The sequence below is a fragment of the Xenia sp. Carnegie-2017 genome, unplaced genomic scaffold (assembly GCF_021976095.1).
Source record: "Xenia sp. Carnegie-2017 unplaced genomic scaffold, XeniaSp_v1 HiC_scaffold_22, whole genome shotgun sequence".
Lineage (NCBI taxonomy): Eukaryota > Metazoa > Cnidaria > Anthozoa > Malacalcyonacea > Xeniidae > Xenia > Xenia sp. Carnegie-2017.
Window position 1 is genome coordinate 15,152,007 of NW_025813485.1, and position 14,641 is coordinate 15,166,647.

A 14,641-nucleotide genomic window follows, 5' to 3' on the forward strand; every position below is an offset into this window, starting at 1 on the left:
AGGATACTATCTACCGATACAAAATTGTTAACAAAAATACAAGGTAAATCACAAAAAATCCCTGTAATGTAGACAAAAGGATATAGGATGCGTCCGTTATCGCGTAAAAATACCTCTGGTTCATTCCATTTATTTATGTTGATAACTGCGATCAATTTGATTTCGTGATGAAAACATACAATGACGTAGAAAACTCATTAATTAGTGAATGGTGAGGCAAATGATCATATATGCCTGTTTTAATATATGAATATATGAATACACCCTTCTCCCCCAAATGTTGAGTATTTTACGCAACTAAAACATTAAAAGCATGAAACGTTTCAAATACATAACGTAATAGAAATTTACAAAACCTTTCATAGCAACAATGACTGCTTCAAATGAAATTTTATGGCTGTTGTGGCAGCACGTTTTTATACTTTCAAATTCAAGATGTGCGGCGGCATTATGCCCCGTAATACCAAAACACATGTTTCCAATCATTCAGAATGCAAAAATCATAATCAGATGGAAGATATGAATTTCGCCTTCGTCAAATTGGTTAATGATTCTGTTTGGGGGGTGTAGTCAAATATTTTCAAACCGATAAACGTCAAAATAGGCAGGGCTTAAGACATTTCCGTAAAAGGATCCAGCCAAGCAACTCCCATTTGCTGAAGATATTAAAAAAATGTCTCAGTGCAAAATGTGCACGCACGTCATCACACTTATAATTGAGGAAAACCCCATGCGGATAAATCATCCCAACTAAGTATATTTAAATCAAATTCACCCTGAAGATTTTCATACAGGCAGCAGAACTCTGAAACGTGCAATCATCAAGGAACTAGGAAGTTCTCATTCAAAGAAGTAAGTAAAGGGAGATAAATTATTGCTTAAATTATATGTTGTGCAGAACCATTTATGATAAATCGACAACATTTATTCATTAAGTAAAAGTGTTTGAATTTAAATATCCTTCATATTTTCTGAACTTTGACTGTCTCTATAGCAATATCCTCGACAAAGCTCTCTGCAACAACCGTTCTGTCGCACATTTCGGAAATATTTTCTTGCCAAATTAATGTTTAAGCATGGCAACTTATCTCGATTAACGGAAAATGTTGATCATTTAAAGAGTTTATTTGTCTTGAATAAACAGGATTAATTAAACAAGGTGGGACAGAAAAATTAAGAATAATCAATGGCATTATGGATGGAGGGTAATTTGATAATCTATACCGGAAAACCCCCCAAAGGCCCAAGTATATATAAATTCACGCAAACACATTTTAAATCGATTAAAATTTCTCTATAGGGCTATTTCTCTATAGGGCTATTGTATTTGTATAGAAATAAATGTAATAGAGTGTTTAGTTAACTTTTCCTCGACATTTTGTTTAGACTATTCTATGATGGCTTTCAACCGCATTTTACTGTTCATTACCATCGTCATTCTGCAATTGACATCGAAAACAGGCAAGTGTAGAATTCAAAGAATAGCTAATATTAGATGTATAATATTAAACTATTTTTTCAATTTTTTCAATAAACCATAAAATAAAATAAAATACCTTATCGAGGTGCTTGGTAAAATCATGCACAAACAAAATGAAATCAATCAATAAATATTCATTTACTTGCAATTTATAGTCTCGGTTCAGCTTCCAAAATGTAGAAGTGAAAATGGAAAAATTTATCCTGTCGGGTCTGTGTTTACTGATAGAAATTGCACTGTTAAATGTCATTGCTTCAAAGATGGTGTTATCTGCGAGCCCATGTGTGGAATTACTAATCAACAGAATTGCTTGAATCAAATTATTGAACGGAAAAATGTCAGTTTACCTGATGCGCAAGGAAATTTTTGCTTTTGCCAAATATTGGTTTGTAAGCCAGGTATGATCGTTTAATAAAACTATGTCTGCCTGATACTGAGCGTCTCCGTAGCTATGATATCTTCAAAAATTACTGAGCGTTTACAAAAATGTGAAGTGGAGATTGAATTAGTTTTATGACAAGTATTCGTTGTTACTTTTTAAGTGTTATCCAAACCCATACCACAGATCATGGTGAATGAATGTCGTAATGGTAAAAAGACTTATAAACCTGGTGAAAAATTCATTTCTAACGATTGTAATAGCCAATGTGAATGTCAGCCAGACGGTTCTGTTACATGTGTCAGTTTATGTTCTCCGATGATCAGAGTTTGCGCAGCAGATGAAAGAAAAATCTCGACTTTTGTTCCTGTTGCTAATAGCAACTGTACATGTCAACGTTTCAAATGTGTCAAAGACGGGTTTCTTCTAGGTATGTTTCCGGGTTGTGTGCCTATAATTTTGTTTTATTTGTAGCAGTGAAAAAAAATCCGAATTTGCTTTTCCATATTGCTTTTTATTGCCTGTTGTCTTGCTTTCATTTTCTTTGCCTGCATATTGTCAATCATTTCACACGTATAGGATTTATTTCAATTTCAGTCTCATTTGACATCATACATATATACATCATAATAGGCGTGTGAAATACGGAGCCCATTTTTATTTCACAATTAGTGCACATGAGCTATGACACAATGGCAGATTCTAGTCTGGTAATGATGGACGTGAGCACAACCTGCTCTTGTAGTAAAGTTCAAAATTGCATTTGTTGCAACCATTGTTTTACCTATTTACTTTTTTCTGCCTTTTTCTTCACGTCTTTGGCAAAACACAAAAAGGGAAATAAAGTGAATGTTGGGAACCGTGTATTGAATCAACTGAATATATATGTTTATTTGAAATATAGGCTCGGGTCAGCCTCCAAACTGCAGAAGTAATAGTGGAAAAATATATCCTGTTGGGTCTGTGTTTACTGATAGAAACTGCACTGTTAAATGCCAGTGCTTACCAGATGGAGTTAGATGCGAGCCTATGTGTGAAGTTGTTAAGCAAAAGAACTGTTTGCATCAAAACATTGAATGGAAAAAAATGGCTACACCTGATGCACAAGGAAATTCTTGTTTTTGTCCAATTCCAGTTTGCAAGCAAAGTATGTGTTATTGCTATTTGAAAATTCCATATGTTTAGAAAGAAACATGAAATACTTTTTCTAAAGCGTCAGGAAATTTATAAATCTTGTGTAAAATTCTTTGATACAATTGTAAGAACGAATGTAAACGTCAGTGATTAAACGTCAGTTTAAACGAAGTAGCTATATTTATGGATCATACTTCATAGTCATTCGTGGAGTAGGAATTTGCACATTTTTTTAATGATGAGAGATTTTCTGATGCTATATCAGGAAACAAAATAACAACAAAAATGCTCAATGATGGTTTGATTGTTACTTTGAAGATTTGTGCTATGATGGTGGGAAAGCATATAAAGAAGGCGAACAATTCATTTCTTCAACATGTGATGGTTCTTGTAAATGCGGCCCACGAGGGAGAATATCTTGTGTTAGTCTATGTCCACCAAGGATAGCAAGATGCAAAGCGGATGAAGAAGAAGTTGAAATATTACAGAAAGTTGCAAAGAGTACAAATTGTACGTGCCCTTCAATAAAGTGTGTGAAGAGAAAACAAGGTAAAGTGTGCAAGGAGAAATATTGCCTCTCTTAAGCATCTAAGTTTTCAAATTATTCTAATATCGTAAAAAATTTTGATCTGGTTGTTTTCAGAATTCTGTAAAATATCGGGAAAAGTATACAAGAGTGGAGAGTATTTTGTGATGGGAAATTGTAATGGCTACTGTCGATGTAAAGTAAACAATGGTGTTTATGGTTATTCATGTGTTTCCTTATGTCCTCCAACTGATATCGTATGTTCGCAAGGCAAACGTAAAGTACCTAAAAACATACCTGCTTTTACTGGTAGTAATTGTACATGTAGTTCCTGGGAATGTGTATAAGATATATGAAATGATTACAAAACAATCAAATTTGTTCCTAATAATGTTTTCCCAGATGTTATAACTTCCTTGTTTAGTTATGTTAGTAAATTACCAGACATGTAATGCTTTGTTAACTTACACGAGTCATTTATAAATAAATTATGAACGAAACATATATATGTTTATCATATTATTCTATAAGTAAATGCCTTTTTATGAGAAGATAAAGTTTTGCTGTTAGAGCTTCAAGCAAGCAACGATTTCAACATAACATAACTTAGGACATAACTTATAATTTTTTGAAGAGCAATTACATTTCGATCAACCTTTCGAATGGAGGTAGCGTTTTTAACCGAAACCTTAAAAAAAAGGATAATGAAGCAAATTAAATCATTCCGACCATGAACATCCTGACATTGATTAGGAATTTGAACTCACGCACTAAGAGTGGTTTAGCTTTATCTCTTGCTTTTTGGTAATACTCCACCTAAGCATTTTTTTTGAGAAAATGATGATTAATCCATTTTCCGGTCCACGCAAAATTACCGTTCTTAGACAAACAAGGTCCTTTTGCGAAACATGCAAACGTCGTATTTTGCATATAAAAAATAACGGACGAAAGGATTTACTAGTAACACAATACGCAACTATCACTGGTAACTATACATTGAACTAGGCTTTTGTCATCAAAATTATCGACATTTGAAGTAATTTTTTCAAACATAAAAAATTCCTTAACCTATCTTTCTCTTTCGAGTCTTGGGACATCTAGCTGTGAACTGTGATTGACGTGTGTAGTAGTATCATTTGGTGGCCTATTTCTTTGACTGATTTTGATGAGATTCTAGCGTTGTTATTGGTTACATTATTTCGAGCTTTGATTGGCTAAAATATGGAATATGTTATCCATATGAGTGAGATGGTTCCCTGTTTTCTTTCCACATCTTTCCTTGATAGTTGAAAAAGTTTTCTACTTTCATCACTAGCAAAAAAATAGTTACAGACAACAATTTTTTTATCAGCCTTATTAGAGTTCTCCTGTATTTGCTTTGAACAAGTGATGTAAATTCACCACTAAAATCTAAAATAAATATTTGAAACAACTATTTACTATTGAATGCAGCCCTAGCAACTTATTAAGACGACAGTATTCAATGAAATACTATTCTAGAATTCCAGCAAAACTTAAGATTGCTGAAGAAGGTAGACAACATGTCAGCAGATGACTAGATATATATGTGCATGTAAAATCCATACACCTATGAATTATAGTATGCAATCTATATTTACACAGATCTTGGATTAAATAAATAAAATATAACAATTACAAGTCCACTTTCTTTGCAATACTCTCACATCTGAAACATGGAAAACATATATAGCATTACGATAGTAAAGGAAAATTTTCAATGACATTCATTATCAACTACTGCTTAATTAGTGTCTTCCCCAATATTAATAAGATCTGTAGATTTAAGGAAATCAACCATTTTGTTGATATCATCATCAGAAGATAAATTTAAGGTTTCTCTCGGCACTCTACTACTAAGAAAGGGGCTAGGTTGAACGCCATTTGAGCTTGTGACAAATCTGAATAGTGTTTCATAAGGTTCAGCTTGATCTCCAACATTAATCTGTGATAATTCATCCCAAGTGAAGAGCAAAGGATCAGTTAATTCACCAAATGGATTAAAATCTACCAATTTTACAGCATCATTAGAATTTATATAGATGTCAAAGATATAACTATCATCCGGAAACTTCCCCATTATCTTTTCCACAAAGAAATTCTTAATTGCAGAATGAATTGTATTATAGTTGTCGGCAACATAAGGATAATAAGCAGCTGTATCCCTTTGTGATATGGCAATCAATTGGTTTTTCTTAACAAAACAACGAAATTCAGAGCAAGATGAAATGGTTATCCATTTCCTTAAAATCAATGTGTAACCATCTGACTCAATGAAGTTTTCATCTTCACCATCTTCACATTTTCTGAATGGATGATTAATGTCATGGCTAACTCTATCAGAACTTTTTAACAAAATAAAGACATCAGATGAACAAGTACACTTTAATGTGCCATCAAAATTTATCCAAGCAGCATCTCTGGGAGCACTCCAGTTAAGTTTGGGAAAAACTGTACCACCAAGCTCTCTGATGGCATTTTCAATTGATTGAATTAGCTCAGGAAATTCTGGTGCTATTGCTGTAGCAGCTTCACAGTCTTCACCAGATGACCATTCATCAGACTCTGAATCACTTTCATGTTGTATATTTTCGCTTTCACTGCCAGGTAAAACAACGCCATCCTGATTCAGATAGTCAATGAATTCCTTTTGTAGAGGTATAACTATACTTCGAAATGTCGAATTTTTAAACTTTTTATACCAATAAGAAAATTGACAATTCACGACATGTTTCTGTTTCATATTATTTCTTCTTATTAAAGACTGACTTTGGTTTTGCCAAAGTTATTTTACAGCAATAACTCGCGCTTACATTTATAGATCAACATTGTTTATGTAACAATGACGAAGCGGAATCTGATGCAATCGCATTCGCATGTGTATGACGTTAAACTCTTGTATATTTTAGCTTGGCACTAAAATGTGACTTTGACCAACTTTGTTATTGAATATTGACCATTCAAAATATTTGGCAGTGACTTTTAAGATTAAGTCAAGAGCACAATTTAACGCAAGTTTTTATTTCTGAATGCTCAGTGCTGAGTCTGCTGACAAAGAGACAGTCGTTGTGACATAGTAAATAGCATAAATAGTAATGCACAATGATTCATTCTTATGACGTCTGAGTTTTCATATCTAATAGAAATTTTATTAAAAAGCTTTTATGTAAGGAATGTTGGTTATTTTTTTTTCAAGGAATCTCACAGTAGTAATCAATTCATAAATTTTAAAGTTTTCTTGTTTTGGGTACTCTGTGTCATTATTGGCACGTGACATGTCAGCTGACCAAAGAAGCGAAATTAAAAGTAACTGGGTAGCAAGAAAACATGGCGGCCGTTTCGGCCATGAAATGGAAACTTATACCAACTTCTGCAGGCCCGCAACCTCGTCCAAGACATGGTCATCGTGCCGTTGCAATACGAGAGCTTATTGTGGTTTTTGGTGGTGGAAACGAAGGCATTGTTGACGAACTTCATGTATACAATACAGGTGAATATGTTCGAATGTCCAAGTAGATTCCCGCCGATTATAGATATGCATGGCTATGTTATTTTATAAATGACTAAACATCACTGCTTTGCAAAAAGTTGACATAGGCCTCTATTTAGCCTCGAATCAGTGGTTTGTTCCCGCTATTCGTGGTGATATTCCTCCAGGATGTGCTGCATATGGTTTTGTCTGCGATGGAACGAAACTCTTCATTTTTGGTGGAATGATGGAATATGGCAAATATTCGAACGAGGTAAATTTATATAAGGATACTTATTTTTGTAAACTGTGTTATTTCCTAGAATCACTGGACTCAAATTGTTTCATTTTGCTAATGATTGTCAAAACAACATGGCAGTCGTGTGGGGGCCGTAATGTAGTGTCTTGACCTTCGTGTTGTATTTAAAAATCAAGGAAAATGCTTGTTTACTCTGAAAGAAACGTCGTATTTAAAAAAAAAATTCGTTAAATTCTTCTTGTGATAGTGATTATGTGCTTGTGTTTTTTATTTTTATCCAATTAATTTGAACTTTTTTCGTAATTTTTTATCTATTTACAATTTTGAGATTTCATGAGTAAATGTTGCTGATTGTATTTATTATTTTTTCACTATAAATACTTCTGCTCAGCTTAGCTTCTTGTGTAATATCTTTGACGAACATTTAAATTATTTGGTGTTTCTCTGCGTGTTGTATTTTATTTTAGTTTAAAATTTGACTCTTACAATTGCTGCTATTTACATTACCTTTTATTCATTATGTAAATTTATTTAAATTTTTTGCCCACTAAATTTGAATAAATTAATATACATGATTACCATTAAATGTAATCCAATGTGACCCCTTATATCCATCACTGGTCAGCAGTCTTTTGTGGGGAATACTTCATTTAAAAAATTTATTTCTATAATGTAGCAATTATTATTTTCTAATCTACACTTCCATGTTTTTGTCTAAAAAACAAGATGTATTGTATAATGTGCATGGGTTTAAGACGTTTTTACATTATTTCATATTTTTGATTTTGTCTCTTTAGCTTTATGAACTTCAAGCGACTCGTTGGGAATGGAAGAATCTTAAACCCAAACCAGCAAAAGGTGGATTAGTGCCATGTGCAAGATTGGGTCATAGTTTTACTTTAGTTGGTCATAAAGTTTTTTTATTTGGTGGTTTGGCAAATGATAGTGATGATCCCAAGAGTAATATACCAAGGTAACCATCTTGTGTGAAATTATAAGCATTTATTAAACTTATATGTCATCATTAATGTTAACATACTCTCTTCATCCAGGTACTTGAACGATCTTTTTGTTCTTGATCTAAAAAATACCAACAGTCTACAATGGGAAGCTCCTACTCAGATGGGCTGTATTCCTTCTCCAAGAGAATCTCACACTTGTGTTACATTCACAAAATTTGATGGCAGAGATCAGCTTATTGTTTTTGGTGGAATGAGCGGATGTCGTCTTGGAGATTTGTATCAACTAGATATTGGTATGAAGAAAATTAGTTCCTTGCTTAGTACATAACTGGCATTTTAATATAAACTGACCATGTAGTCATGTTATGTTATGATTAATGATCATATACATAAAACACTTTATGGCTGCTTAAAACTTTATCATTTTGTAGTTTTATTGTGTTTTTTTTTTAATTTACTAATTGTGAGAAACAATTCAGTCTTATGTAGCATGATATACACCATTGTTGATAGCTAAGCTACCATGCAAAGTGTTGTGTTGTGTTAATCAAAATTATGAATTTTGACAAAATTACAAATTATCCAATTGAAACTTGTCATGGTCATAATGTTGTGTGGTAATTGATTTTAGAAACCATGGTTTGGACAAAGCCAAAAGTCATGGGTACCATACCTTTGCCAAGAAGTCTTCATTCAGCTACAGTCATTGGAAGAAGGTAGTTCATAACTAGTACATGATGTTATCTTTTTTGTTTGTTCTGACACACATGATATGTATAGAATGTTGGTATTTGGTGGTTGGGTTCCTCTTTCTTCCAATGCTGACGTCAAAGTTACTCCAGGAGAAAAAGAGTGGAAATGTACCAACACTCTAGCTTGTTTGAACTTAGGTATGTAATTATTTTAACCAGTAATTGAAGATGCTATCAAGAAAAGCTGGCTTGCACTTAAAGTTCTAAATATTTATGGTTTGCTTTCATAATTGGTAAATACTAACTGTCTGTAGAGAGGATTGAGCTGGTCAAGCATTTATACATGAAATCAGGCAATTGTTTTTTTTCCAATTTTATAGATAACATGACATGGGAGAATGCTCCTGTTGAAGAAAGTGATGAAACATATCCAAAGCCTAGGGCTGGACATTGTGCTGTTGGGGTATGTCTGTATATCATTATGTACCAAATTTTGGGTCTAGCTTTGAAACTGTTATGTCTGATTGCAATGATTTGTCATGATTTGTCATGACTATTATTTTGCTTTGAATTTAGGAATATCATTTTAAATGAACTTCATTTGAAAGTTGATGTTTGCTTGAGATGGCAAAAACAAGTTATTTTTGTGTTGGGACATAGTTGCTTTTTGTTGAAGCTCAATTTTATATTATAATTGACTGAGAATCCCTTACTGCTTGATATATAAATATTCAGAATTAATTGTTTTTGCATTGACTTGTAAAATTTAGATTGGAAGTCGTTTGTATTTATGGAGTGGAAGAGATGGCTACCGAAAAGCCTGGAACAACCAGGTAAGGTTTTTACGGTGTCATTGAACATCTCTTTTACATGTTATTCACATTGGGTTTGTTTGAAATTTGCTATGTAAGTACGTATGATTTTATGTTCCTTATGTGCTACTTCATATAAGATTGTCATTCACTACTAGCATTATTAACCAAATTAACTGTGGAACTGCTACAAAACCACCATCCTGACTCTTTTTTTATGAATACTAGTTTAACTTTATGTATCATTCCTAGATCTGCTGTAAAGATATGTGGTTTTTAGAAACAGATAAACCTTCCGCTCCAACCAGAGTTCAATTAGTTCGCGCCAGTACTAATACTTTAGAGGTTTGCTGGGGTCGAGTTCCTACAGGTATTTTTAGTGTATATGTGTTAATGTGCGTACGTGATTGATTCGAAACATATTCAGGTGGTCAATATGATCATCAAAACTTATTTGCAACTCTTACGCTTATTAGCACATTAGTTTTTGAATGATCAATTGAAGACTTTGTATTGGAAACATGAGTAAGAACATTTAACATTAAACACGTCTAATTTATTTGTTTGTTTTTTTTTGAGCTGATGCATATGTACTTCAAGTTCAAAAGTACGAAGTACCAAGCACTAGTTCATCGATCAACTCAAGCATGAAGCTTTCGAGTACAAAGCCCACAACAACGCCAGCAAAAATGTCCGTAAGCATGCCTCCAAAGCCACAATCTATTTCAAAATCTCCTATTTCCGCTGGTACACCTCTTGTGCAAAATGACGGTGATGCGAACACCAAGTCTCCGGCTTCTGTTCAAAAACCCACACCACTTCAACAGCAAGTTAAGATTGTGCGAGGTACGGGAAATGTTAATTCCACGCCAGGTGTATCGTTAGTTCGTGTTCAAAATACTCAATCAAAATCTTGCATTAACACAACTCCAGCAAACACCGTTTCAAGAGGTGCTTCAAAACCACAACAGATTGTTATGGTAATGTCACCGAGTACAAATAAAGGAGAGGGGGGAAAAGTTACATTCACAACGACACAGACAGTGACATTAGCACAAGGACAGAAAACCTATACTGCTGCTGAGCTTAATCAAATTATTCAGTTATCACAACAAGGCACTGCTTTGAAAATTGTATCTATGGCGAATCAAAGTTCGGATGCGTCATCATCTGGTGGAATAAAATTGGTCCAAAGGCAGGGTAACGGACAGGTTATTATAAAAATGGTAACTTCAAGTCAGTCTGCCCTCGCAACGACTACAACAACATCCAATAGAACTCAAACTAAAACAGTAGACATAACAAAACGGAAGGTTGAGCAAACTACGAAAACAATTGCTGATAGTTCGATCTCATCGACTGTTTCTGTACCATCCGCTGACACAACTTCTAATATTGCGCCTGCTCCTGCAATCACTTCTACCACTGCTGTGATTGCTACTGGTAATGTTTCATCTACCACAAATACTCCTGCTGGTTCTATCGTTGATGCGGCTGCCGCTAATTCATTGACCACGAGTACCGATGTTACCAAATTGTTGATACAAGCAAGTATATCAACGTCCACAACACCTACTGTAACGACAACAAATACTTTGACTTCCTCGCAAATGACCAAGCTCGATGACGTCGTAGCGAATACAAAAGATTTGCCTTCAACTACGTCAAGTGAACCAGGTCCGTCGCTTGATAAAAAGCAACAATGTGGAAACGTTTCTGAAAATGTGGATGCTAGCAAGATGTCTATCACAATGGCAGTCACGCCAGTAGTATCATCAACAAGTACTAGTGGTTGCCTTTCAAAAACTACGGAAAATTCTGAGAAAAAGTTGAATACTCCAGACTCAACGACACCCATTACAAATGCTGTAAATATGTCATCTGTTGATAATTCATTGACACAAAACACAATCACCTCGACTAACAAACCAAACTTAGTGTCAACAAGTTCAGATTTGCGCAGGATTGCAACGCTTGCAACCAATACTAAAGTTACAACACCAGCAGCAGTTGTTTCACAACCTGTTTCACTTGGTGGTTGTACATCTCAACAGTCTACAACAGGAACTACGTCATCAATTACCAGAGACTTGGCCCCCCCGGCTTCGACGGCAAACAATGCTAACAAGGTGAAATCTACTGTAAAGACGGTGAGTTGACGTCGTCATTTTCGGTACTCAATATGCATATGTTCAACCACAGAAAGTAACTCTAAGTCTCTAACGGTATTTGAACGCGTTGTCTTCTTCACATTACTGTTCTAAGTATACACAAATAAAATTATTCTAGGCCCTGCAAAGTCATACAAACGGTGTCCATGGAAACAAGACCAGTGGCACGCAATGGCACGATGTCGGTGTTGTCAAAGGAACATCGACCACAGTTTCTCATTATTACGTAAGACGTAGTGGTGATATGCAGAGAATAACGGTAAGATTCTGAATGAAATACTAACATGTACTCTTGCTGTATTACCGCGCCATTGAACAATTTTTATGTTTTTTCTATAGAATGAAAATCAAACCCCGTCAGGAGTGAAGTATGAACTTCTTCCTGGTACTGCGTACAAATTTCGTGTTGCTGGTTTAAATTCTTGTGGTCGTGGAGCATTCAGCGATATTTCTGCTTTTAAAACGTGTTTGCCAGGTGTTTATTCCAATTTAGTCTTACTGTGATGTAATTTTGTACACTACCTACAGTAAACAAACAAGAAACCTGTAGTGCTAGATAGACACATACGTAGGTTTTATCCTGTTTTCGTGGAGGTTTTTTCTTAATTTTTGCACATTTTGTGTTTTTAGGATTTCCCGGGGCCCCATCTGCAATTAAGATTAGCAAGGTAAGTTTTCACGTTATTTTTATAATTATTTTATGAGCTTGTAATGAGCTAAACATGTTCAATATCCACAACAGAATTCCGAAGGAGCGCATCTTTCTTGGGAGGCTCCGACCAATGTAGCTGGTAATGTCAACGAGTATTCAGTGTACCTCGCTGTCCATAGTCAATCCAGTGATACTAAAGAGGTCACTGGAATTGGTCCTTCGCCAGTACAACTGGCGTTTGTTCGTGTGTACTGTGGTTCAAAACCTTCGTGTACTGTTAGTGCAGATACCTTGAAGAATGCTCACATCGACTATTCAACCAAACCGGCTATCATATTTCGTATAGCTGCGAAGAACGATAAAGGGTAAGTTGTTGTTTGTTTACCTGCAAAGTAAAATGCAACTCTAATCATGAAGTTTCATGGATTGTCCACTGGATAAACAAGTTATTTCTTTTGTCATTTTACTTTTGCAGTTACGGTCCAGCAACGCAAGTGAGATGGTTACAAGGTTTGAAAAAACATTACTATATTTACTTGCAAACATGTCATTTTCTGTATGGGTAAAGACAGACAAGAGGCATTGAAGTTGAAGTGACTCACCCTAGAAAACGGGTCTGCGGTCCTTTGTTAGGTCATGCTACAATTGATTCGTGTTTACTTTATATAGACGCCAAAGACTTAAAAGGCACTGGACTTAAGAGACATAATACAGAAAGGTAAACATGATTCTTCTGTCGACATGGGTGCGAAATTTCACTTCAAACGAACCTTCTTTCAAAGGCAAAGTTATTCTTTTCTTATGGTAACTTTGTAATATCTGAAGGAAAAAAGAGAGCACTTGTCGTAATGTGTTTTGAATATCCAAGGAATCATAAATCCGACAGATTGCTAACACATTTATCATCGTTTATTTCCATGTAGATCTAGCGAACCATCAAAAAAGATAAAGAAGGAGTAAGCGAATATTTTATAAGAAAGAAAAACATATTTCAAAACAACATAAATGCATGTTTTAAACAAAAACTTTGTACGAGTATTCTGTATGGAAGCTCGCGAGTTTCTTTGTTGAGTAATGTGGTTGTGAAGTAAACCGTCTGCTACGTTGTAAAATAAATGAGATTGCATAAAAGCTATTTAACAATTTTATTGATACTCTATATAATTCGTATGTATGCCTCTATATTTTAGCATCACGAGCCAGGAAATATATTTCATACAGCGTCAAAAACTCAATAATTTACCTTTTCTAATTATATTGGAAATTCATATCATGTCATTAAGTTAGACATTAATGTTCATAATGATTTCGTCCCCCCCCCTGGAAAATCTACCGCTTCTGTCTTTCTCATTGAGAATATTTTATTACTATACTTTTAATATCATGTGAATACAACGATATCCAAACTAAGTGTTAAATGAACAAAAACTTTATGAAAAAAACAATACAATAACGTCACGAATCTCGATTGATATCGATTCGCCTGATGGTCTTTAATGCGAATCCGACGCACTTTTGTATTATTGAATATATTTTTATACAAGTAAGCACCTTAGGTCATGACGAGGAGAATTTTTTTATGAAACGACTAAACTCCAGACACCAACTTCATCGTGAATACTGTAAATCATGTTGAGAAACTTTGTAAAATGTGTCGTTTGAACTTATTGAGTTTTTGATGCTGTCCATCTTTTGTACATACATTAAAGTTAAAAGCTATGACAAGAAACTTTTGGGAAATTAATATGCTGCAATATTTAATGTAAACTTTTTTAAAATAGTTTTGTTTAATTTTCACAGCACCAGCTTATCTGCGGAAGTCAATTTTTTATCAATTTTCATTTCCCTGAATCGCATCAATGCATGGTTCTAGCAAACACACACAATTACATCCAAAATCAATTCTTCGTACTTGAAACGAATAGAAATACAATGAATGAACAGTAAGAAATAATTACATTGTAGTTTCAACAGTAACAACATTAACAGTAGAATTAAGTGTTTGACATGATACAGTCAGTTCAAAATTTAAACATAACTTCCATTTTTGATCTAACATAACGGGTTCTTGTGAGTTCTTGGGCGTT

At 34.4% G+C, this 14,641-nt stretch overlaps 3 protein-coding genes across 4 annotated transcripts; 2 read left to right on the plus strand and 1 right to left on the minus strand.

Annotated features, from left to right (window-relative positions):
* The first annotated feature begins 752 nt into the window (after nucleotides 1–752).
* Nucleotides 753–4,023, plus strand: LOC124445927. The gene is made up of 7 exons (XM_046996713.1): nucleotides 753–852; nucleotides 1,387–1,461; nucleotides 1,636–1,878; nucleotides 2,023–2,289; nucleotides 2,764–3,006; nucleotides 3,312–3,542; nucleotides 3,637–4,023. Exons 2-7 carry the CDS (start codon nucleotides 1,395–1,397, stop codon nucleotides 3,864–3,866), a joined length of 1,281 nt encoding a protein of 426 aa, XP_046852669.1. The 5' UTR covers nucleotides 753–852; nucleotides 1,387–1,394; the 3' UTR covers nucleotides 3,867–4,023.
* Nucleotides 4,024–5,063: 1,040 nt separating this feature from the next.
* On the minus strand, nucleotides 5,064–6,371 carry LOC124445928 (cell division cycle protein 123 homolog). Its single transcript, XM_046996714.1, has one exon. It carries the CDS (start codon nucleotides 6,278–6,280, stop codon nucleotides 5,282–5,284), a length of 999 nt encoding a protein of 332 aa, XP_046852670.1. The 5' UTR covers nucleotides 6,281–6,371; the 3' UTR covers nucleotides 5,064–5,281.
* Nucleotides 6,372–6,793: 422 nt separating this feature from the next.
* On the plus strand, nucleotides 6,794–14,298 carry LOC124446281 (host cell factor 2-like). 2 transcript variants are annotated; one of them, XM_046997118.1, is made up of 18 exons: nucleotides 6,794–7,027; nucleotides 7,147–7,280; nucleotides 8,063–8,238; nucleotides 8,318–8,520; nucleotides 8,859–8,943; nucleotides 9,008–9,117; nucleotides 9,300–9,382; nucleotides 9,690–9,752; nucleotides 9,984–10,101; nucleotides 10,311–10,577; nucleotides 10,665–11,881; nucleotides 12,021–12,161; nucleotides 12,242–12,377; nucleotides 12,533–12,570; nucleotides 12,645–12,919; nucleotides 13,030–13,064; nucleotides 13,224–13,272; nucleotides 13,478–14,298. In XM_046997118.1, exons 1-18 carry the CDS (start codon nucleotides 6,865–6,867, stop codon nucleotides 13,512–13,514), a joined length of 3,330 nt encoding a protein of 1,109 aa, XP_046853074.1. In that variant the 5' UTR covers nucleotides 6,794–6,864; the 3' UTR covers nucleotides 13,515–14,298. The 2 variants fall into 2 exon arrangements, with proteins under 2 accessions (XP_046853074.1, XP_046853073.1); XM_046997117.1 differs by having other exon boundaries at nucleotides 10,311–11,881.
* The last annotated feature ends 343 nt before the right edge of the window (nucleotides 14,299–14,641 follow it).

Bases quoted from the DNA above. Each gene is read 5' to 3' on its own strand.
- LOC124445928 (XM_046996714.1), bottom strand. From the start codon at position 6,280: ATGAAACAGAAACATGTCGTGAATTGTCAATTTTCTTATTGGTATAAA.
- LOC124445927 (XM_046996713.1), top strand. From the start codon at position 1,395: ATGATGGCTTTCAACCGCATTTTACTGTTCATTACCATCGTCATTCTG. The intron at 1,462-1,635 runs GCAAGTGTAGAA...TGCAATTTATAG, and splicing joins GCAATTGACATCGAAAACAG to TCTCGGTTCAGCTTCCAAAA. The intron at 3,007-3,311 runs GTATGTGTTATT...GTTACTTTGAAG, and splicing joins AATTCCAGTTTGCAAGCAAA to ATTTGTGCTATGATGGTGGG.
- LOC124446281 (XM_046997117.1), top strand. From the start codon at position 6,865: ATGGCGGCCGTTTCGGCCATGAAATGGAAACTTATACCAACTTCTGCA. The intron at 8,239-8,317 runs GTAACCATCTTG...CTCTTCATCCAG, and splicing joins CCCAAGAGTAATATACCAAG to GTACTTGAACGATCTTTTTG. The intron at 12,378-12,532 runs GTGTTTATTCCA...TTGTGTTTTTAG, and splicing joins TTTTAAAACGTGTTTGCCAG to GATTTCCCGGGGCCCCATCT.